This window comes from Pristis pectinata, chromosome 20 (genome assembly GCF_009764475.1).
Source record: "Pristis pectinata isolate sPriPec2 chromosome 20, sPriPec2.1.pri, whole genome shotgun sequence".
Taxonomy (NCBI): domain Eukaryota; kingdom Metazoa; phylum Chordata; class Chondrichthyes; order Rhinopristiformes; family Pristidae; genus Pristis; species Pristis pectinata.
The window spans coordinates 32,766,130-32,791,005 of NC_067424.1; the positions used below are offsets into that span (position 1 = coordinate 32,766,130).

A 24,876-nucleotide genomic window follows, 5' to 3' on the forward strand; every position below is an offset into this window, starting at 1 on the left:
TTCCCTCCATAGATGCCGCCTGACCTGCTGAGTTCCTCCAGCATTGTGTGTGAATTGAGTGTTTCCCAGGAAAACCCTGATGAGGATCTACTCCTTCATTAGATGAGAGAGCATTAGACTGAATACACTTTCACCAGAGTCGGGACTCTGTTGACAAGTGGCAATCTTCTACCATGTCCTGCGAGTCATTCCCAAACTCCTCCTTACTCTGCACTCAGGAAGTGATCTATGGTGTGTGAAGGCAACTCAGATATTAAGAGAGAAGGCAAGACTCTGAGCCACCAGTGCAAATCCAGCCACAAGTACGACAGAGAGGCTCAAACTGATCGAGACACACCCAGAGATTTGTGCAAAGTTATCATTTAACCTTACAGTACTATGAGTTTGCCTGCCCATTTATCTTGATGTATTTGTAGGGACTTGCACTCTACACATATATCCCTTGGGATATTAGCATTAACAATCTGGCAGCACATTATTCTGTCCGGGCTTCTTCAAGAGTGAGAAAGCACCTTGACAGAGCCAATAACAAGTTAAAATTTTAAAATCACATTTACACGGCAAATTCAAATTAACAGTCAACATAAACCTCTCCGAATTGTTTCTGAAGCAATCTTTCAATCATTGAAACAATCATTTGATAAAAGTTTTACTTAATTACATGCCTTCTGTGTGTGTTCTGTCCAGCTGTGATAACCAAATTGCCTTGAGTGAAGTAAATAAGATCAGATATTTGAAGGTTTTTATATCAGAAGAAAAAAAAACTTTGATGTCACGGGTGTTAATTTGTGATATCTGCCATCCTGACAGGATATTCACCAAAGAGGAAGCACAAGCTGCCAGCGGTAATTTTTTTTTAAAAACACCAGTGCATACAGTGGGTAAAAATTTTCATTCTCCTGTTTGGATCCTTTCAGAAGCTAATGATATAACTGAGAAGAGCTGCCTTCTTTGAAAGTCATGGCTGTAGCTGCATCAAAAAAAAAGGAAAACTTTGGTAGCCAGAGCCACGACTCTCCATTCTCAAAATCTCTGGGTCTTGGCTCGACTGCTCTCCTGGGGAAGCGCAGAAGGGACAGAGACACTTGAAGCAGAACAGATGCCTGTGTCGGTCACAGTGGCTTCCACTACTAAATATAGAGCTGGAACCTACGAGAACAGGAAGATATGACAGGTAGTGCGGTAGAGGACATAGGTTTAGGATAAAGGGGAAGAGATTTAGAGGGGATCTGAGAGGGACCTTTCTCACCCAGAGAGCAGCGAGTATCTAGAATGTACTCTCCGAGGGAGTGGTTGAAGCAGAGTTGCTGGCAGCACTTAAGAAGTCTCTATATGAGCACGAATTGCTCAGGCATAGAAAGGTTTCACCCAAGTGCTGGGAGATGACGTCGGTGCAGATGGGTGCCCACTGGTCGGTGTGGATGTGGTGGTCTGAATGGCCTGTTTCCCTGCCGTACATCTCTATGAAAACATACACCAGACGGGCTGCGCATTGCGCACTCCACATCAGAAATTCAATTTCATTGTTTTCAGTAGAACCAAACTTAAAAGGCAGAAAACAATGCTGCCACAGATTGTGCATTTAACGTAAGTGACCGTGGATGGATTTCTAAGATTTTTTTTTAATCTTTAGCCTTAAAGGAAATAACTTGCATTTATATAGCAACTTTTACAACCTCAGAACAGGTCCAAGCTTTCGTATGTCCAATGAAGTGCAATCATTCTTGTAATATTGGGAATGTGACATCCAAGTTGCATGCAAACAGTAATGTGGCACTGACTAGAGGACTCATTGAAGGGAATGCGGGAGAATAAAATGGGATTAGTGCAGGATTAGCGTAAATGTGTGCTTGATGGTCAGTACAGACTCTGTGGGCTGAAGGGCCTGTTTCCATGCTGTATGTCAATCTGTTTTGATGGTGTTGCCAAGAAATAAATAGACCAGGACACAGGAGAACAGTTTTATCTTCTTCAGACAAAGGCTCTGGATCTTCTATGTCCCTCAGAGGGAAAGATGCACTCTAGGTTATAAGCGCCATCGAAAGAGTGCCGCATCCCTGAAGAATCAACCTAGCACATGTCCTCAAGCCTCAGTGACACATGAATCAATGACCATCCAACTCAATTGAGCCATTACTAATACTCATCCACAGAGAACGGCATGGTAATCAGAGGTGTAGTACAACTGCCTGATACCAGTGGGTGAGCAGAGCTGGGCCCTATTCTAGAGGCTGCGTGACCTGAAGTGAGTGAATTCAGTCGAGGCAGGTATTATGGTGTTGTATAACTGGCCTCAGCACGTCTGAGCAGGGAAACATGGAATAATGCAAATTAGACAGTTATCACACCTCCACCCAGAACACAGGCACGCAACTGCCGACAGAGGGTGGACCATACTCCTTTAAGTCAGTCCTGTAATAGGATGCCTCCTGTTGCCAAATAGCCGACCCAAATTCTAGGCAGAATGATCACTGGGACAAGCTCCTGGAGTTTATTTCCACATCAGCCATGATAGGAAAGAAACAATTTAAGGAAGAGAAATTAATGACCTTAACTAACTGGGCAGAGAGTCCTACATTCAAAGCCAGGTGAGAGGGATTACTGCCGAATGCACAGCAGATCATCTACAGACCTGGGTCAAGGCAAGCCAATGTCACCCTCACCAGAAGCATTCACTGGAGAAGCAAGAGCCACACCATGGATTAAAAGAGCACCTTAATCTTAATAAAACTTCCAGAGGATAAATGACAACAGCTGTTCTGGGGTCCAAGGAGAAGAGAGGTTTTAGAAATTTTAAGACGAGTTTTGGCCCTTTGGAGATCATATCTACCTTGTGCAGAACATCTCCCAATTAAACATAAGCAGCAACACTGTAATGAACTTTTCACATTTCTAATGATAAAATCTCTGCTGGTAATGGTCATCGTCTCTTCCCATCCTGTATTCCAACGACATGCCACATGTCTTAGCATTCTGACTATTTATAGTATGCCAGTTATGTACTGGAGAGTCACGAGCATGCATCATCTCCCCTGATGCAGTACTCCAGCTACATATAGTGCAGTATTATTAGTGGGGAGCTCAAGCCGTCCAGAAATCAATGTTTGACAGTCACTGCAATCGTGTTCCAGGGTGCAACACTGGGATCTGGACTGGGACAGAAATCCCTGGGATTTTCCTCTGATGGCCCAACAAGTTTATCCTATGAAAAGCCAAGTCACACAAACCAAACAGGTTACTGAGCTGCTTAGAGGTTTGGAATAGGGAGATACCTTACAATTAATCTCCTGTGTTTTGCTGTAGTGAAAGGAAAATGAGGTAACAGTACAGAAAACTGTCTGTGAATACCCAAGTACGATAAGTTCTACTTGATTAACAAAAGGGCATGGCTTGTGAATCCTATGACACAATGCAACATGATTGAATTTTATTGAAAACGCAGTTGCTGAATCCAGTTGGGAAGTCAGAGTGTGCAGAAAATGCAATCCTCGGAGTGTTAAACCTGTGTAGGCCTAGAAGCACTGGGAGTATGGAGTGGTGTAATTAGAGTGCAACACATATTGATAGCCCTGTTAAGACTTTCTACCTAAATACTCAATCTGCAAACAGTGTGGGCATCAAAGACGATGAGGGGTCTCCACTGGCTCCAGTGTTAAACCCAACCTGGGCCACCGCCAGGCTGCACAATACTCCTTCTGTATTCTGGGTGGGCTCTATCCACTGTGATCCTGAACCCTAGTTGTCTACAGCTATTGGAGGTGCATGATGCCTTCCTTCCCCTTTACCCACACACTACCTCAAGGACAAATCAGCCCCAGAGAGGTTCCACTAGCTCAAGTGCTGCATTGAGGGCTCCGGCAATGGTGGGAGATCACAAAGCAAAGATGGCAAGACCTTCGTACTATCTTTGCGGTTGTGTGCCTGTCATGCCACGCAAAAGGTTCTCAGCGAGGTATTGCACATTCTGCATGTCTGAGTACCGCCAGCCACCCCCCCCACAGGAGTTATGTGAACCTGCAAAGGGATCTGCACAAATCATCACTTCAACACTGTTTCACATGCTGAAGATTCTTTGCCCCACTGGTTCAATCCAACTAAGTGCAGTGCCAGTTATCTTACAGTTTCTTTACTGCTGCAATAGTATTCGAACAAATTTCATTCCAACTTACCAGAAGAAACTGGATAAATACTGGAAGATGAAAACTTTCCAAGGTGAGAGATCAGAAATTAATTAGATCTCTTTTCGATAGCATATGGGGAAGCTTTGGAGAAGTATGGGCCAAACACAGGCAATGGAATTAGTTTAGATAGGCACCTTGGTGAGCATGGACGTTGGGCTGAAGGGCCTGTTTCCATGCTGTATAACTCGATAAATCTATGAATAAGATGGAATAAGCAGACTTCCTTCTATATTCTATTGATTATTCTATAGCCCAGTTTAGCTCAAGCACACACATTGATCGAGGGAGCCCCTGGTGTGCATGGGGGGGGGGGGGGGGTGCGGGGGAAGAGGCTTCCCCTTTGTAAGATTTCTTTATTAGTCACGTGTACATTGAAACACACAGTGAAATGCATCTTTTGTGTAGCGTGTTCTGGGGGCAGCCCGCAAATGTCGCCACGCTTCCAGCACCAACGTAGCATGCCCACAGCTTCCTAACCCGTACGTCTTTGGAACGTGGGAGGAAACCGGAGCACCCGGAGGAAACCCACGCAGTCACGGGGAGAACGTACAAACTCCTTGCAGACAGCAGCCAGGATTGAACACAGCTCGCTGGCGCTGTAATAGTGTTACGCTAACGGTGTTGGTAGTGGCTGATTCCGTCACATCCTACAGGGAGGTCCCCAGCAGGATGATAAAAGGAGTTGGTCAGGTGGGCACACAGACACTATTCCCTGGAAAAGCACTGCATAACCTAAACATTAAAGCTGTGCAATTCTCTGGCTCTAAATATTAAAATGAAGACAATGCAAAAGCCATTATCACTTCAGGATTGAGGAAGTTAAATTATGTTACTTCAAAATGCTTTGTCCTTGCCATAGTGTCTTACAAAGAATACATCAAGGGATGACATGAAAACTAAGATTATGCACTGATTAAGGATGTCACGTCTTGAATAGTGATTAGCATCTTATGTTGATATTAATGCTGTCAGGAGGCACTTCTCCATAGGAAAGGGAAGTGAAAATCTGGAACTTTTTTCTTCCATTGCTCCAAAAAAAAGTTGTTGAGATGTGGATAGGGCAGGGGGGATGGAATGGGAGGGGAGTCTTCATCAATAATTTCTCACTTGGGACTGATATACTAGTTAGGCAAGGATACTAAGGGGGATGCAATCAAGTCGGGTAGATCAGAAAAGAGCGGGAACACTCAAAGAAAAACGTTGCATATAGTGACAACACCATAGTCAGTCAGAACAGAAATGAGTGGGTAACTTCACCTGGTACCAACACTGCTGTAAGTGACAGATTGATGTTATGCCAATAATGTGTTTGTAACTATCTTCCACTCACTGCATTTTGCCGAAGATATTATCTTGCCATTACTGGGAAAAGTTGCTGTAGTTTGTTTCTCCTCTGTTCTTTACACAGACTGTTTCTGGAGTTAATAAACTCAGTTCGAAACTTCAGCTCATTGGTTGAAGTTACAGCGTCAGCTAGGGGCATAGATAGTGTGAATGCAGTCTTTTTCCCAGGGTTGGGAATCAAGAACTAAAGGGCATAGGTTTAAGGTGAGAGGGGAGAGATTTAATCGGAAACTGTGGGCAACTTTTTCACCCAGAGGGTGGTGAGTATATGGAAGGAGCTGCCAGAGGAAGTGGCTGAGGCAGGTACAATAACAACATTTAATACACCTGGATAGGAAAAGCTCTTTCCACATGATATAGATCCCCTTATAATAACCTTTTAATTTAGAGGAACAGAGTTGACGACATAATATTGCTCTGTTTCTATTGAGAAATTTTAGCCCAGTCTTTTTTTTGTTTTTTTTAAATTTTTTTTCTTTAGCTTAGTTTGGTTTGATATATTGTTTATAATTTTTATAATTTTTCTTACTGTTTTGGGGATTTTTTTTCTTTCTTTTATATTTTATAAATCTTTTTCTTTTATACTATATTCATTTACTAACAGATCGTTGGATCTACAGATTTTTTTATATACTTTATTGTACTTTATGATTATCCATGTCATGATTGTTCTCCTGATCTCTCTGTATTACATGTACAAACATCGATATATTAATCTGTACTAATTGGAAAACTAATAGAAAGATTGAAAAAGAAAGGAAAAGCTTAGAGGGAAGTGGGCCAGAAGGGACGAGCTTAGATGGGAATCTTGGTCGGCATGGACCTGTTGGACTGAAGGGCCTGTTTCCTAACTCTCTCACTAGCAAACTGATTAAAAGTAAACTGGATTGGTTGTCATGGAGTGAAGGGGTGTGTGTGAAAGGTAAACTCCTTGATGTCCCTCTCGCCCTTCTTTTCAATTCTTCACACCACCTTATTGCTATAATCAGTCCCATTTAAGCAAACTTTCAAAACAAATTCTAGCCCCGTTGAGCATTCCGAAGTTAAATTGCACCAGAACTTTTCTGTGGCTTCAGGTGCCAAGGCCTAGGGTTCTGAATTCTCTCTTTAAACCTTTCTACTTCTCTCTGTCATTAAGACACCTTTTACATCATTCAGGTCATTTACACTGAAGTCCCCACAGGCAGCTCAGTATCAACATTTGTTTGATCATGCTGCTGGAAGATCTTTGAGATATTTTGCTAGCTTGGGTTAAAAGGTGCTACAAGCGTGCAAGGTTAGTATTGCTGTTTAGAGCAGGCCATTCATAGTAAGGGCAATCTGTGGATGGGAACATGGGTGAGATTGTAATCAGTCTGAGAGATAATGCTTCACTGCAATACTCTCAGCCACTCCCATTCCAGCAAACAATGATCTGCCGGTTGATGATCTTGTCTCTACTGTCTTCCCTCCCACTTACCTCCAACTGATGTGTTTTGTCAATAGAGAAAACAGGTCTAACAAGGGCTGACCAAAATCTCATTCCAGTTTTGAAAGAGGAACAGCCCCACCCGAGGAGCAGCAGTTTATTACGTAGGCAGAAAACAAACTGGACCCGCCTTCACTTTTTTTAAGCAGGAAATTGGATTCAAAAACTCACGTCAACCCATCACAGTCCCCGGGCAAACATCCTACCATGAAATTCAATTGTAGTCTGGAAAGGATAGCAAACATTTTTCCAGAACATTCATTCACTCTCACATCCCTATGGCCCAACTTTGGTCTGCTGCATGACAGACTCACTAACCCCATCCAAATCACAGTGTATGTCATTATAGTTTGGTTTTACATGAAGCATTAAACTAAGGTTTCAACTGTTTGTTCCAGTGGTATTGAACAACATTGATGCTAAGTTATCTCGCTAAGAATGTCAGGGGGTCCCCTCAGTGACCTGGACCAACAAACAACAGTGAAGAAACACAATTGTTCACAAGTTCTTTATATTTCATGAAGTCACCCATTAGTTACAAGGTGTCCTAAAGAATCAAGACATGAGAACGCGCAAGACATCTGACAAAGGGTGTTTGACCAGAAACGTTGCATCTACAGGATTTGCAGAGTTTTTTTTGATTTTCACAAGGCATGATATGGTTTCTCTCTGTAGTTCAAAAGGAACTGCAACTCACAGGGAGGAAGCAACAAAATGAAGCAACTGAGAAATGTAATCCTCCACCTCACTGACTGAACCATCCCTAACGCAATCAGTCGGTTCCCTTAAATTCAACAACACAAGATTATAAGATATAGGAGCAGAATTAGTGCATTCAGCCCATCAAGTCTGCTCCGCCATTCAATCGTAGCTGATTTTTTTTCAACCCCATTCTCCTGCCTTCTCCCTGGGACCCTTAAGCCCCTTACCAATCAAGAACCTATCAATCTCTGCCTTAAATACACCCAATGACTTGGCCTCCACAGCCCCTCGTGGCAATGAATTCCACAGATTCACTCCCCTCTGCTGAAGAAATTCCTCCTCACCTCAGTTTTAAAGGGACATCCCTTTATTCTGATGCTGTGCCCTTGGATCCTAGACTCTCCTACTGATAGAAACATCCTCTCCATGTCCACTCTATTCAGGCCTTTCATTATCCGGTAGGTTTCAATGAGATTCCCCCCCCCCCTCCCCCCACCCCCCACTCCTTCTGAACAGGCCCAGAGAGACGTCAAATGTTCCTCATATGTTAACCCTTTCATTCCTGGGATCATTCTTGTGAGCCTTCTTTGGACCCTCTCCTTCCTTAGATATAGGGCCCAAAATTACTCTCAATATTCCAACTGTTCCAGAAGACATCCTGGCTTTGGTATAATGGGTAAATCGGACAAGTTTTTCAGAGCTCCTGAACAGTCAATGCAAGTTGGACAGCGACTAACTGTGATACTTCAAACAACTCACTCAGCAATTACTTCCCATCTCCTGCTACGATGCTGCCCAAACAAGGTTAGAGGATACATAGAGCAAGTGGGGAAGGAGTGCTGCACAAAAGGAAGCCACCTAACGTACCTACTGGGGTGAAAATGTCAAATACTAGAGGGCACAGCTTTAAGGTGTAACAAACAATATGCTGGAGGAACTCAGCGAGTTGAGCAGCATCTATGGGGGTGGGGGGGGGGGAGGAGAGGAACCACATGCAGGCAGAAGGGATTAGTTTAGGTTGGCACAGAAGTGGTGGACTGAAGGGCCTGTTCCTGTGTTATGCTGTTCTATGCTCTGTCTCTAACAACTAAGCCTTGGTGAACACATGCCCAACAAATCCAACCATGTGACGGTGGCTCGAGAGCTTGTTTCAGGTTCTGACCACCACTGAACAAGGGAGAAATTCAAGTACGTCACTTTGGGCCGAAGGGCCTACACATCACAGAAAGATGCAGAACAATGCCCAGGATGATTGCTCATGTCAGATATACAAGACACGAGGGGGGACTCGAGAGAACTTGAAGGAGACCACCAAGGACAAAACAACAGCCACAAGGCCAAACACACCACAGAGTGATCTTACCCACAAATTAATTGATGACCATGTGTCTTAACAATCTATCGATTACAAAATTACTGAAGAGCTTTCACAATAAGTGGAATAAATTATCACTGCCATTATACCTTTTAAGGCTTTATAGTTTAACATTCTCAGGCCATACTTAGAGATACCAAGAACGTAACCAGTTGAGATCAAACTTTCAAGCCCTTAAAAGAAATGACCACGTGCTCCTTATAAAAAGGAACCCAGTGCCTTCTCCTCTTTCGTAACCAGCAATCGTCTTTAGAAGCTAGATCTTAAATCCAATTCGTCACTAGAGCTGGCCTTGCAGCATTCCTGAGCAGGGATACCACTTAGCCAATAACCAACGGGTTGTGGCAGCAATTCCCAATAACATCCCAAAAATTTGATTTTTCTGGTGTCCAGGGGCTGCACAAATGACAAGATTCTTGAATGAAATCCATGTGATTTCTGAAGGAGATAGACATGACAGACGTGAAAAGAGGAGGGAAGCTCTAACACAGACGAAAGTTAAATGGTTCAAGTTCCTATACATTTACATCAAAGCTCCCGCAATAAACTCAGAATGCAAAAGGAATTAAAACACAGTGCTCGAGTCTAAATGAAAACAAAACAATCCATCTAGTATCAGAAGAGCAACAACCTTACTCTGGTTCAATCACCTTCTGCCAATACCTAACCCTCGTGGCCCAGATTACACATACGACAACCATTAAGTCTCACATCAGTGTCATCTCCAACTGAAGGAAGGCCCAAAGCATTTCAGGTATTCGGAACAATTCCCAAACCAGTCTGCGAGAGTATAGCACTTTATCTATCCTGAACTTCACCTGGTAGTGAAGGCCAGTTCCATACACCCATCTCACTGCTGGGCCCCTCTCAACCAAAATCAAGCACTTGAAATGCAAAGCCAATTAAAGTTGCCAAAACTTGTCAGGGTCAAGCTATTTCATGGACTGTCAGGCCTTTTGTAACTTTTGCTGCCTTCATATCAACATTTGGAAGATACGTTTTGTGTGAGGACTAGCTGCCTCTTCCATTAGTTAAGGGGACTGCTTTGAAAGATACAGGCTTCATGGCCATTAGATGCAGGAGGAGGGGGACAAGTCATAGACCTGGGGCAGAATGGAGAATGGCCATCCAAAGGTCCAGGAGGCTGTAACCTTGGGTTGTGGGTGTGGAATGGGCAGGTGGTTTACTCTGGTGTCTGCTGTCTTGCTCCCATATGGATGGGTCTGGAGAGGGAGCATATGGCATCCACCAGTGACCACATCTCGAAACATTTCCTGCCAGCTGACTGCCATCTTTCAGCACACTGGCTCCAAGTGGGACAGAACCTAGTTATCCACTGTTTTAAAGGAAGCCTGCTCCATGAACTTCTATCACCTGGGCTAGCCCAGTGCTGAGGGAAAGGCTTTGGAGCAGGAGGGAGATGGGTGGTGAATCCAGAATTTGCTCCACTCCTTCGAGCCCCAGTAATTTTCTTACATTATTGCAGGGTCTGAATCAAATCCATTGACTGGAGCTTTTGTAGAGACAAGGACAATGGTTCAAAGTTAGTTATGGTATACCCATGTTTTGTTCAAGGCTAGCATAGAAAAGAATAGAAATTACTGGTTCTTCGCTAACCCAGAGTTACTACAGCCACGGGAGACCCCTGTTGTCACACAGGCACCTACCGTACATCTTGCCCTCGTCAGACAGGATAATCTTCCGTCGACCACATGGTGGATATATGGCCAGGGCCTCCTGGAAGCTCTGCTCAATATCAGGACTCCATACTCCCTCAGCGTCATTATCCAACGATTTTTCCAAAGCCTCTGCCCCGTCCTCCCTCCCATCTCCGGGGCTCCCGCTCCCGTTCCAGTCGTTGGACGCAATTGTGGCAGCTGGCGGGGCTCTGAGGAGAGCCGTCAATCACTGAAGAGAAACCTGTGAAGACAGCGAGGATGCAAGGTTAGTGCAAATGCCAGGAAGGTACCCTCAGCTGCTGCGGGTGATCCAGAAATGGTCACGTAGAACAGGAACAGGCCCTTTGGTCAACGAAGTCTGTGCCAAAAATGATGCCAAATGAAACGAAATCCATTCTGCCTGCACATGATCTATAGCCCTCCATACCCTGCATACCCCCTTCACGGAAAGCAGCCTCCCCTCCATGGACTCTGTCTATACCTCTCGGTCCTTGGTGAAGCAGCCAGCATAATCAAAGACCACATCCACCTGGGTCATTGTCTTCTCTTCTCCCCTCTCCCATCAGGCAGAAGATACGAAACCTGAAAGCATGTACCACCAGGCTCAAGGACAGCTCCTATCCTGCCTGTTATAAGACTACTGAACAGTTCACCTTATACAATGAGATGGACTCTTAACCTCACAAATCTACCTGTTATGACCTTGCACCTTATTGTCTACTTGCAATGCACTCTCTCTGTAGCTGTAACAGCAGTTTTCACTGTACCTCGGTACAAGTGACAATAATAAACCAATACCAATATCCATGTGTCTATCTAACAGCCTCTTAAACGTCACAATTGTATCTGCTTCCACTCCCACCTACCGCTCCCCGTGTAAAAAAAACTTACCCCACACATCTCCTGGGACTTTCTCCCTCACCCCTTAAGTTCATGTCCTCCAGTATTTCACATTTCTACCCTGGGTAAAAGATTCTGACCATCTAACCTATCTATGCCTCTCATAATTTTAAACCACTCCTCTGCAGCTTCTTGCGTTCCTGTGCATTCGAATTGCCATGATCATAATGAATGAAGCAGGCTCAAAAGGGCTGAATGACTAACTGCTGATCCTGTGCTCTGTGCTCTTAAGGAATGACACAAGTACAGTAGTTAGATGGGGTCTTGGCTTGGCAGATTGTGGTATGGAATTAGAATCAGTCTGAGTGGAACTATGAATCAGCAGGGAGCAGAAAACATTGGTGGGAGTTGTTTATGGGTCCCAGAATAGTTGTGGTGATGTTGGACATATTATAAATGAGGAAATTAGAGGTGCATGTAACCGGGGTAATTTAGTAATCATGGGGGAATGTAATATATAGGTAGACAGGCTAAACCAAACTAGTAGAGCAGCACAGTGACATTGCAGGGAGTGCAGCTGCCTCACAGATTGAGCAGGCCAGGTTTGACCCTATACTCTGGTGGTGTCTGTGTAGAGTTTGCATGTTCTCCCTGCGGCAGCACGGGAATCTCCCGCAACCCCCCCCCCCCCCCCCCCCCCCCCCAACACACCCCTGGGTGCTCTGGTTTCCTCCCACATCCCAAAGACTTGCTGGTTGGTGGTAGGTTAATTGGTCACCGTAAATTGTCCTTAGGTGGTAGAGTCTGGGGACTGTTAATATGCACGTGTGAGAGAACAGCTTGCAGGGAAGTGGGTAGGAGAGTGGGATAGATGGGACTGCTTTGGAAACTGGGATGGACTTGATGGGTCGATTAGCTTCCTTCTATGTTGTAAGTTAACAGAAAAAAATACAGGAGAATATAGAAGGTGAATTCCTGGAATGTGTACAAGAGATGGATTTCTAGATCATTATGGAACAGGTTAGTCTCGTCCTAGCATTGTGCAGTGACAGGAGGTGATAAAGTCGTAAAGTCGTACAGAACATCCATGCCAACCTTTCTGGTTAATTAACAATATTGTTGATGAGGGGTCCCCAGGAGAGAATAACCATTAATACCATAGAATTTTACAATAAGCTGAAAAGTGATGCAACTCAGTCTGAAACCAGAGTCCCAAATCTAAACAAGGGAAACAGTGAAGATATGATGGGCAGGTTGGCTGGTGGAGATTGGGAAGCTACATTGAAGAGTACAACAGTGGACAGGCAATGGTTAACATTTAAAGAAATACCATGTGACTTGCAGTAAGTATACATTCCTTAAGGGCCCAAAAGCAACAGGAAAAGTGATCCAATTGTTCTTTGCACGTGAATATTATTAACTTTAAGGAAAAGGTTACCAGAAAGAAAGCAGCAAGTCTGGGGATTGGAAGTCTCTTCAAATTCAGTAAAGGATGACCAAGAAATTGATAAATGTAGGTAAAATTGACTAGTGAGAGTATCTAGTGGAAAACATCAAAAGAACAGTAAGAACTTCTGGGTACCTAACAAGAAAAAGACCAGCCGAGAGGCAAATTAGGGCCCCTTACAGACAGAGACAGAAGAATTTATAATATGGAATAAGGAAATGGCAGAGAATTAAACAAATACACGTCTTCTTCTGTGAAGACAGACACACAAAAGTCCTTCAAGAAATACTGCAGTGTCGAGGGTTCAGTGCAAATAAGGAAATACAGTATTTGGAGGAAAAAACTATGGGAGAAGTTGATGATCGTGGAAACTGGTCTCAACTTGTCTCCATCCTCTTGAAGCCTCTCCACATCCTCATCTCTACACACATTCTCATTAAGTTTCATGCCATCAACAAAACTGGAAATATTACACTTGGTCCCCTCCGCTAAATCACTGATGTAGATTGAATAGCTGGGCCTAAGCACAAAAGCCTGCAGTGCTCTGCTACTCACAACCTGACAGACACCCATTTATTCCAAATCTACTTGCTCTATTTGTTATTCAACTATCAATCCACATTACCCCAAACCTATCTGCTCTTAAGTTTTTTCTATTAGGCTCCTGTAAGAAATATTATCAAAAGCCTTCTGCAAAACTAAATATCCACTGGTTCCCCTCATCTTCCCCTGCTAGATGCATTAGTCTATTACCCTCCATTCTATCTGCTCTAATTTTTTTCACCAATCTCCTGTACCTTCTAGAGACACGAGACTCCAGATGCTGGAATCTGGAGCAAAAAAACAAACTGTAAGCAGAACTCAGCAAGTCAGGCAGCATCTGTGGAGGGAAATCAACAGTCAGCATTTCGGATTGAGAGCCTTCATCTGGACTCACACATTCCCATCATTAAATATCTCCCGCGCACCCCCCTACCCTCCACCCCCCAACCCCATTCAGATTCTACCAATCACCTACACACTTGGGCCAATTAAGTGGAGGGCAAGGACGGGTTGGCTATGAGTTAAAAACAAACTGCTAGAGGAACTCAGCGGGTCAGGCAGCCTCTGTGGAGGGAAATAGTCAATGTTTTGGGTCGAGACCCTTCAATGGGACTCAATCCAAAACATCGACTATCCATTTCCTTTCACAGATGCTGCCTGACCTGCTGATTTTCTCAGCTGTCTTTTTTTTGCTCCTGAGTCTACCAGATACATCCTATACATTCGATAGAGCAGCCAGACATGATTTCCCTTTCATGCTGGAAATGGGAATTGAAAACACAAAATGCTGGAAACACTCATCAGGTCAGGCAGCATTTGTGGGACGAGAAACATTTAACATTTCAGATCAAGGACTCTTCACCAGAACAGTTCTCATGAAGAGTCCTGGACCTAAAACGAAAAGGGATTAATCGAAAACAGAGGATAAATAAACTCCTTTAAATTGAAAGGGTCTTGTCTCTGTTGTTTTCTTTGTTTGCCTTGCTAAAGTCTGAAAGTGATTGGCCTCAAACTGGTTTGCAATTGGGCGTTTAACCACCTTGAGTAGTTACAAGGTTCCCGGATCAGAAACTTGGTCGGCCCCACAGAGCCATGGTACAGCTAACAAAAACAGAAGATGTTGCAAGCTCTCAGCAGGTCAGGCAGCATCTGTGGAGAGTGAAACAAGAGCCAACACTTTGAGTCAAAGTAAGAAGGGAAGAGTGTTTTAAGTTGCAGAGAGTGGGAGGGGTGGAGAGAAGAGGAACATCTGTGATAGAGGGCAAGTCCAAGTTGTTATGGTAACAATTACTTTAAAAAAATGTTCAGGTGATGACAGAAAAGAAACAAACAAACAGAAAGGTACAGTCATATCTGTGGAGAGAGGTGAACTTCCTCTGATTGCATTAGGCGTCATTGGAACGGTGTGGGAGACTGAAGACGGGACAGAGAATTAAAGAGACAAGAGACTGGTAGCTCGGGGTCATCTCTGAGGACTGAAAGGTGTTCTGCACAGCATCTGTGTTTGATTTCTTCAATGTAAAGGAGGCCATATTGTGTGCATTGAATGCAGTACACTAGACAGGAAGAAGCACTTTAAATATAACACACTGGCAAGTTGTTTTGTGTCATTAATCCAGTGATGCTGACAGTAACCAGTCCAGGCAAGACCTCTTGCTATCTAAAGGGATTATATACGAAACATCGGCATCAAGTATCAGCCATAACCTTCCGACTTGGGAGGCAGGAGAGCAATGGGTCCAAATCCCAATTCAGACATAGTCCACTTTGGCAGATGCAAGAGTTCGAATTACTCAACTTGAAAATGAGTCCTCCACATTACTAAAGTGGACTACATACCAAAAAAGTAGGTCATTGGCAATGAAGTGCTTTGGATTGGCTGTGAAGTTTTTTGGGACAGCCTGATTCTTGCCCGTTGCAACCACTTCAAGCAAGAGTGAAGGAAAACCCGCTTCTGCAAACGGCGTTAATGGCCACTGGCTGTACACGCAGTCCCAAAGCTGCCTGTTTGCCAGGCTCCTTTCACGCTGGCCGGCACTACACCATCACGTTTAACCAAGTCAACTGAAAGGTGACCAAGGTAAAAGAGATACGAGGTGACCATAAATCAGCCACCGAACGTCAACATGTGCACTGAAAGTGAACAAGTCACACACGACGGGCTTCCCTACAGAGTGGTGCTGCCGACCAGAACCAGAAAGCGGGCAGCACCGGTTAATGACCACAATAGCTCCCGGCCTCTGAACCAAGAGCAGGTAAAACTTAAAGCAACTTTAGTCAACAATTCTGAAGGTGGGAGTTCTTTCAGCATGTATAATGAGTGCTCCGCTGCAGCACAATCCTCCCTACTGGTTCAAGAGGTAATGATCCTACCCACAGTGTGACCTGGCAGCGCAGAACATCAAATGTCAACGGTGGTCCCTTACTCAAGCCTCATCTGCAGACAGCCAGAACAAATTAACTGCTTGCTTTGCTCAGCTGCCATGCACAAGTTGGCTGCCACGTTTGCCTACGTTGCAGTGGTGATTAGACAAACACACAGCTCAACCCTGATAATTCCAGGTTATTTTAGCAAACTAAAACAAAATGTTAAGACAGGTTTGACAGACTACAAAGCCTTCAGATGGAGAAGGACAAGACGACATGGTTGTCTGCACTAGAACAAGCAGGAAGGGCTGAGAGCTTGGCCCAGTACCTTGACGATCAACCAATCTCCTAACAATTCCCATCCAAGGTCTACATTTACACAGCCTCCCTGACATACCAAAATGTCCCCAGGTTCTTTAGGAGAGTTGTTCAACAAAAACTGACACAGTGCAAAAGCAGGGCTGAGGACCCAACAGCATTAAAGGCACGGTCAACAACAGAGGAAAGAATCTACACAAATGCTGAATAATCCCACAACCGGCAGATCAAAGCAAACTTCTTAAAATCCATTTGACTCCTCTTTGTGGTATCTGCGACGAGTTTGCACCTTCTCCCTGTGACTGTGTGGATTTCCCTCCGTGTGCTCTGGTTTCCTTCCACTTCCCAAAGGCGTTTGGGTTGAGAAGTTAATTGGCCAGTGTAAGTTACCCTTCCTGCGCTGGTGAGTGGTGGAATCTGGTTCGGCGGGAGTGAGGGGGAGTGGGGAGAGTTGAGAATGTGCAGAGAATAAAAAAAATGGGATTAGTGTAGGATTAGTGTTAAAGGGTGCTTGAAGGTTAGTGTGGACTCGATGTGATAAAGGGCCTGTTTCCCTGCTGTATCTCTCCATGACAGTGCAGGGGACCTTTACTCAGAAAACTGCAGCAGCTCACAGCACAGGCTCACCAACACCCTTACAGCAACAATTAATGATTGTTATTAAAAAGTGCTGGTCCTGGCAACTCCACTCATATCCACACAATAAACAAGATAATACGGTGACATCCATGGTACATTTCCCATTATATTCTAAATTAAGTGATTATGTAATGACTGCACATTTCATGAAGTCACATCACTGAAGGACACAAAACCAGGGATCATATTCAACCAGGACCAACAGGGTGAAGGTTCTGGTTTCTCACAGACTTGCACCTCAGGCAGATTCAACATGGTCACAACTGGATCTGGGCCCAGAACGGAAAGCCATCCCCCTACTAATTTGCCTAAAGGACAGCCCCATGGTGGGGGGTGGGGGGGAGGGGAAGATAAATCAGTGCAGTGTCCACTTAGCAGATTCCTGCGCAGGTTGGAGGTGGCTGCATTATACCTGACCTGGGATTGCCTTGATGCTGTCAAGAAAAGGCCAACTTGCAGCACTAACATCTTGATGAGAACAAAAACAAAAAAAAAACTATTTTAACTATCAAATTGAACCCACTCTGTCACCGGGATTAGCACGCCCAGTCAAAACTCCAAAAATCAAGAATAAATTCTTTCTCACCCTCTTATTTGGAATCTCAACACAATACTGCAAACTATGATAAGCACAACTAGTTAAGATACTGGCATATAATAAAACTAATAGGTGAAAATAATTACATAGATATGCAATAGTTGCAATTGAAGCAACAGTTTCCTTTGAAACAAAGTGGGTCCCTTTCCTTTGTTTAGACCCCCCTGTACTAATACAGTCTGTCCAAGAACTGCTTACTGCTCAAGGCATTTTGATGGCTCCAGACCACATGATTCACTTTTAGTCTATCTGCACACATCCAAGTTACATCTCAATCCATGCATCCCTCTCCTGCCCAGACCACACCTTTGCAGAGCTGAATGAGCCCTTCAGTTGATGACTTCTCTCCAGGTCCATGGCTCTCCACTTGAAGCTCTCTCTCATCTGTGCTCCAAAAGGGAGGGGGTGTACACTGAAGTGCAAGGCAGGTCCAAAGATTGGACAAACCAAGAACCTCCTATAGGATTACCTCAAAAGACAAATTATTAAATAGGTTGGGGCTAGGTCGAGGGTGAATATCAAACTTGTAAATCTATTCAAAGGCAAAGGAGAATCTAAACCGAGAAATTTAAAAAAATAGAAGTTAAACTGTCTCCCTGTTTCACCCCTATGGAGCCACAGGACATGGAATCTTCCCAGGGGTCACCAATTGCAGTGTTGGGGTCAGGCTCCACGCGTTCATTGGGAATGTAGCATGTGTATATTTGAAGGTGTCGACTGCCAAAATAGTCATCCATTTATAAAATGTCAGCTTGTGAACTTGGACGCCATTCCCGATTGGTTGGGAGTGACCTAATGGTTTATAAATATAATCCCATTTCCCCACCCCCCACCCAAACAAATATTGTACCCATCTCAGTTTCTGCAAATAGATAACAAACAGCAGCCTAATCTCAAGCCTGCATGGCCTTGGCATTCTCCTCACATGGTTGCTATATTCTTTCACTCAACATAATCACAGCCTCACACAGATATCTGGGAGGCTGCAGTGGCACAGCTAGTAGAGCAGCTGCCTCACAGCTCCAGTGACCCGGGTTCAATCCGGACCTCTGCTGTTGTCAGTGCGGAGTTTGCACGTTCTCCCTGTGACTGAATGACTCCCCCCACCCCCCCCCATAGCAGATGCTCCAGTTTCCTCCCACATATCGGTAGGTTAACTGGCCATTGCGAATTGACCCTAGTTTGTAGAAGATTGGTAACACCTTGGGAGAGAGGAGGGGGATGTGGGGAGAATAAAATGGGTTATAGAAGGCGTGGTGGTCAGCATAGAGTCAGTGGGCCGAAGCACCTCTATCTATGCTGTCTCTATGACTCGACATTAGCAGAGATTTAGCATTTTGGTAATTGGTTTATTATTGTCACATGTACAGAGATACTGTGAAAAGCTTTGTTTTGCGTGCCATCCAGACAGATCATTCCAAACTCAAGTACATCAAGGTAGTACAAAAGGATAAACTATAACAGTTTTCAGGATGTGGAAGCTTTAGAGAGGGTGCAGAGGAGATTTACCAGGATGTTCCCTGGATTGGAGAGCATGTCTTATGAGGATAGGTTGAGTGAGCTAGGGCTTTTCTCTTTGGAGAGGAGGAGGATGAGAAGTGACTTGATAGAGGTGTACAAGATGATAAGAGGCATAGATCAAGTGGACAGTGAGAGACTTTTTCCCAGGGCGACAATGGCTAACACGAGGGGACATAATTTTAAAGTGATTGGAGGAAGGTATAAGGGGGATGTCAGGGGTAAGTTTTTTCTCCCCCCACAGAGAGTGGTGGGTGCGTGGAACGCACTGCCAGCAGAGGTTGTGGGGGCAGATCATTAGGGACATTTAAGAGACTCTTAGACACATGAAGGATAGAAAAATAGGGGGCTATGTGGGAGGGAAAGGTTAGATAGATCTTAGAGCAGGATAAAATGTCGGCACAACATTGTGGGCCGAAGGGCCTGTAGTCTTCTATGTTCTACAATGAGAATATAGTGTTAACTTACAGAAAAAATGCAGTACAGGTAGGCAGGTAAGATGCAAAGGCCATGATGAGGTAGATTGCGAGATCAAGAGTTCATCTTAATCGTACAAGAGTTCTGTTCAAGAGTCTCATAACAGGGGGATAGAAGCTGTCCTTGAGCCTGGTAGAATGAATTTTCAAGCTTTTATATCTTCTACCCCATGGAAGGGGAGAGAAGAGAGAATGACTGGGGTGGGAGTTTTTTTTTAATTATATTGGCTGTTTCTCCAAGGCAGCAGGAAGTCAATGGAGGGGAGGCTGGTTTTCGTGATGGACTGAGCTGTGTCCACAACTCCGCAATTTCTTACGGTCTTGGGCAGAGCAGTTGCCATACCAAGCTGTGATGCATCTGGATAGGAGGCTTTCTACGGTACATCTGTAAAAATTGGTGAGGATCATCAGAACATGCTGAATTTCTTTAGCCTTCTGAGGAAGTAGAGTTTTTAAACTCTGCCATATCTTAAACCATTATTTACCTCCATTTTACTTATTTATTTTTTTTCAGGACACAACCAATGCTGCAAAGCCAGCATTTATTGCCCATCCCTAATTGCCCCTCACCTGCTGGGCCATTTCAGAGCTCTGCAAGACTGTGGTCACAAACAGTGCAGGTAAGGTTGGCAGATTTGCTCTCCAAAGGATAGTGAACCAGATGTTCTTTTACACAACTTGGTGGTTCATGGTCATCATTACCAAAAACTATTTTTTCCAAATTCCAGATTATCAACCAAACTTTAAAACCCACAACTTCCATGCTGGGATTTGAACCAAAGTCTCTGTTGTTAGTCCAGGCCTCCGGATTAGCACTAGCCAAAAATTAAACAGTGCAGATGCTGGAAATCTGAAACGAAACCAGAAAATGCTGAAAACTCTCAGTAGGTCAGTTGAAAGAAAATTCGAGCTAAATGTTTCAGTTTGATGATCGTTCATCAGAACAAAGTCTTCAACACAAAGAAGTTAACTTTGATTATCTTTCCATCGATGCTGCCTGGCCTGCTGAGTGTCTTCAGCATTCTCTGGATCAGCAGTCTAATAATTTAACCACTACACCACCACCTTTCCATCAAAGGCACAACACAGCACCAGGTGCGAACCAGTCTAATGGAGCAGCAAGAAGGTAATGCCACTGTATTAGCAAATCTAGTCACCTGTGCACCCATAACTGACCACATGGTGTGCAAGTAGGATCTTTGGACTAAAACATTCACTGTATAATCATGAATGTGAATCAGATCTCAACCACAGGGCCTGTGAAGTTGTACATGCTTCAATATAACTGCAGAAATGAGAAGCAAATTAGGGTGTTATTGAGTTAAGGGGGTACATATGAGAGACATACTGAAAAGTAATAGATATTCAGTTATCATAATCACATCCCCGGGTAAGAGCACTTGGGCATTTCACATTCAGTACTGTGCCTGTTCTACAAAGCAGTAAAACCACAGGATGTATTAATAGTATTCCCTTTGTGAACTGAAATAGATAGCCATGTTGTCAGCACATTTTATGAACCTAACAAACATTTGGCAAAATGAAGTTGGATGCAAAGCGATAATCTGCTTAGTTTCACCTCTCATAAACTGAGAAGACAGAGCGCATGACAGCAGGCCAGTTCTTTCAGTGTTACGTGATTTAACAGATTTAATCAAGTGTATTCTGAGATACGGTAGCGTTGCGGGCGGCACGGTAGCGTTGCGGTTATCACGTCGCTATTACAGCGCCGGCGATCAGGGTTCGATTCCCGTCGCTGCCTGTAAGGAGTTTGTACATTCTCCCGTGTCTGTGTGGGTTTCCACCAGGTGCTCCGGTTTCCTCCCACATTCTAAAGACGTACGGGTAGGTTAATTTGGGGTTTCAAATGGGCGGTGCAGACTCGTTGGGCCGGAAGAGCCTGTTACCACACTGTAAATAAAATTTGAAAAAAATAATTCCGCCTTCCTTAGTATTTAAACAAAAAATCATTTGAGGGGTGCCAGACATCAGCACAGAGACAGGTAATAAGTTAGATTTCCCCAGTAAAAAGTTCCACTTAATACATTCATTGACATCAGTTTTAAATTTGTAAAGGATTACAAGCTTGCCTGCAGAACGAGTGTAAGGTGTCCTAAGCTCCATATCCCATATGGGTGAAATGTGAAAACTGCATTTTTAATTTCACTGAGAAAATCATTACAAACCCCTGTGAGATATCTCAAAGGACAAGCTGGACTTCAAGTTCTCTGCATCAGCAAGGCTTCTGTAAATTGAAATTGTAACATAGCCATTTTTCTCTCCCGAGAACAATCCCCTCTTCAAAGAAATGTTATCCCTCCAAAGAAAAAGGAACTTCTAATTTTCCCAACACTTTCTTCACATGGACAGCTTCACAAGATCACAAGACAAAGGAGCAGAAGTAGGCCATTCGACTAATCGAGTCTGCTCCGCTACCTCACCATGAGCTAAACTATTCCAATCTAGCCCCAATTTCCAGCCTTTTCCCCATATCCTTTGATATCCTGACTAATTAGGTACCTATCAATCTCCTCCTTAAACACCCCCAATGATCGGGCCTCCATAGCTGTATGTGGCAACGAATTCCATATATCCACGACCCTCTGGCTAAAGAAATTTCTTCTCAATTCTGTTCTAAATGGGTACCCTCTAATTCTAAGACTGTGCCCTCTAGTCCTGGACTCACCCACCAAGGGAAACAACTTTGCCACATCTACTCTGTCCAGTACTTTCAACATTTGAAATGTTTCTATGAGGTCCCCTCTCATTCTTCAGTACTCCAATGAGTACCGTCCAAGAGCCGACAATCGCTCATCGTGTGTAAGCCCTTTCATTCTGGGAATCATCCTCGTAAATCTTCTCTGAACCCTCTCCAACATCAGCATATCCTTCCTAAGATAAGGGGCCCAAAACTGCACACAGTATTCCAGATGATTCACTTTGGCTGAGGAAATGAAGCTAAGAAACACAGTGCCCAAGAGGTGTTGAGGGCTACAAATATTTGACTTAGCTGATCAGCAGCTTCAAAAGTAATAATATTCTTGACCAGATTATCCGGCAGGTGGTGGGAGGTGAAGTTTAGCAGTTATGCTTCTCTTGGATTTTATAACCTATGGCTCAGATATTTTGCTGGTGCTCGAGTGTTCTGAGTACATGCACCAAAGAAAGCATCCTATCTGGATGCATCATGACTCGGTACGGCAACTGCTCTGCCCAGGACCGCAAGAAACCAGAGTTGTGGATGCAGCCCAGTGCATCACGAAAACCAGCCTCTTCTCCACGGACTCTGGCTATACTCCTGCTGCCTTGGTGAAGCAGCCAGCATAATCAAAGGCCCTACCCACCTGGGTCATTCTCCCTTCTCTCCTCTCCCATCAGGCAGAGATACAGGAGCCTGAGGGCACGTACCACCAGGAAAGCTTCTATCCTACAGTGATAAGACTATTGATTGGTTCCCTTATACGATGAGATGGACTCTTGACCTCACAATCTACTTGTGATGACCTTGCACCTTATCGTCTACCTGCAATGCACTTCCCTGTAGCTGTGACACTTTACTCTGTATTCTGTTATTGTTTTACCCTGTACCACCTCAATGCACTGTGTAATGAATTGATCTGTACGAACTGTGTGCAAGACAAGTTTTTCATTATACGGAGGTACAGTGACAATAATAAACCAATACAGCATAGATGGCAGGCACCCAACAAGTCTAGTGGTGCAACCATGGTGCAAATTGTCTACTTGCTTACTAGTACTAAGCAGCTCTCACCAAGTGTGGCCCCAGAGTGGGAAGATGGCTCAGTCAGGTGACTGGAAGGCCCACTGGGATGGAAAAGGGTAAGCAGAGGGTCACAATCTCCATCCAACCATCAAACTTCCACGAATCTCTCATGCTCCAACCTCACAGTCAACAGAGACACAACTTTGCCCTTCTCCCCTCTAAGCTGACATGCTGGAAATGCGGACAAAATTAAGGCCTCAGCGTCACTCTATGCAAATTTCATTAAAAAACAATGAACCTTGACTAACCCTCCAAGACTTGCAGTCTCTCTTGAACCTGGCTTGAAAACAACTGAATTCATCTGTTACTATAAACAAGCCTGACCTAGATTTCCACATATTAGCAGATAGATTCCAATCAGAGACAACTTAAACCTTCCCGAATACCAACCCTTACTTCTCTATTTTATTTGAAATATTTGAATAAAACAGAGAAGATGATCACAGAGATCAGCTGCTCCACTGAAAGAGCAGAGGACAGCTACTGCTTCTGGGACACTACTTCAGTCCATGCCTGTTACGACGGGGCGAAGCATTAAGAGAAACACTACTACAAATTGGCCCAAGAGATCCAGACGTCAACACCCCTCAACATGCTGACTTAGCAACCAACTTTGCCAAACACAAATGGATGTCTAGACAGACGAAGGTTTTCTCAGTGTGTTTTATGCCAATTGTAGGTGACTTTTCAACAAAAAAAAGCAAACATTTGAGGCTAGATCCTGGTGCATTATGTAGAGGTGTGGGCGTGAATAACCAAAGTCTTTCAGCTGCAGCAGGTTTCACCTCAACCCCATCTACTTATCCTTGGCTCACAATTTGTTTTTCCTCAGCGGCGAGCCAAGCCACGCAACTGCCCAGGTCGGGCAATGACTTTCATCGGCCCAGCTGGTAAAATACAGAGAAAGATCTGCCCTCCATTGGCTCAGCCAGGGAGAGATTATAGGTAGGGTTCACCATCAGAATTCAGGTCCATCTCAAAAGACAGATCACCAAATAAAAAATTACCGCAAAGCTTAGGATCTTTGATTGCTTATCACCAATATTCTCTCATGGACTGGAATGGTGCTTCCAAAGCAGGTTTTGCAAAAGCATGGAACATTATAATGAAGCTTACTTTCAATGCATTGTCCTGTCTCAAGCATACATGAGACACCTATTAGATGCAAGCCCCAAAGGTATAAGGATCGACATGATCACCTGGTTTTAACCACTTCCTTCCCATCCTACTTCAACTTTTCAGATTCCAAATGGAATAGCGACATATACCAATCAAAACTGCAAAGCAATAATTCTTGAGCCCATTTGCAATCCCTCCACCAACTGGTGAATAGAGTCAGGGTTATAGAGCGCAGAAACAGGCCCTTTGGCCCAACTCATTCATGCCAACCAATCTGTCTACCTGAGCTAGACCCATTTGCTGCATTTGGCCCATACCCCATTAACCTTTCCCATTCATAGACCTGTCCAAATGTCTTTTAAATGCCACTGTACCCGCCTTTACCAGACCTGATTCCCCAATTGATACTCAATTTCAAATCATTTTCCATTTCTGAGCTAAAACACGACGTGAAAGAAAGATTTTCAACCACAGCAGA

General features: G+C 44.1%; 1 protein-coding gene across 4 annotated transcripts in view; it reads right to left on the reverse strand.

Moving 5' to 3' along the window:
- LOC127580744 (transcriptional enhancer factor TEF-5-like) overlaps nucleotides 1-24,876 on the reverse strand; it is a 248,985-nt gene that overhangs the window by 149,849 nt on the left and 74,260 nt on the right. For all 4 annotated transcript variants that reach the window (XM_052034554.1, XM_052034555.1, XM_052034553.1 and 1 more), the window contains exon 3: nucleotides 10,738-10,990. In XM_052034554.1, the coding sequence (XP_051890514.1) occupies nucleotides 10,738-10,744 (7 nt within the window). In that variant the 5' untranslated portion in view covers nucleotides 10,745-10,990. The remainder of the gene's footprint in view (nucleotides 1-10,737; nucleotides 10,991-24,876) is intronic.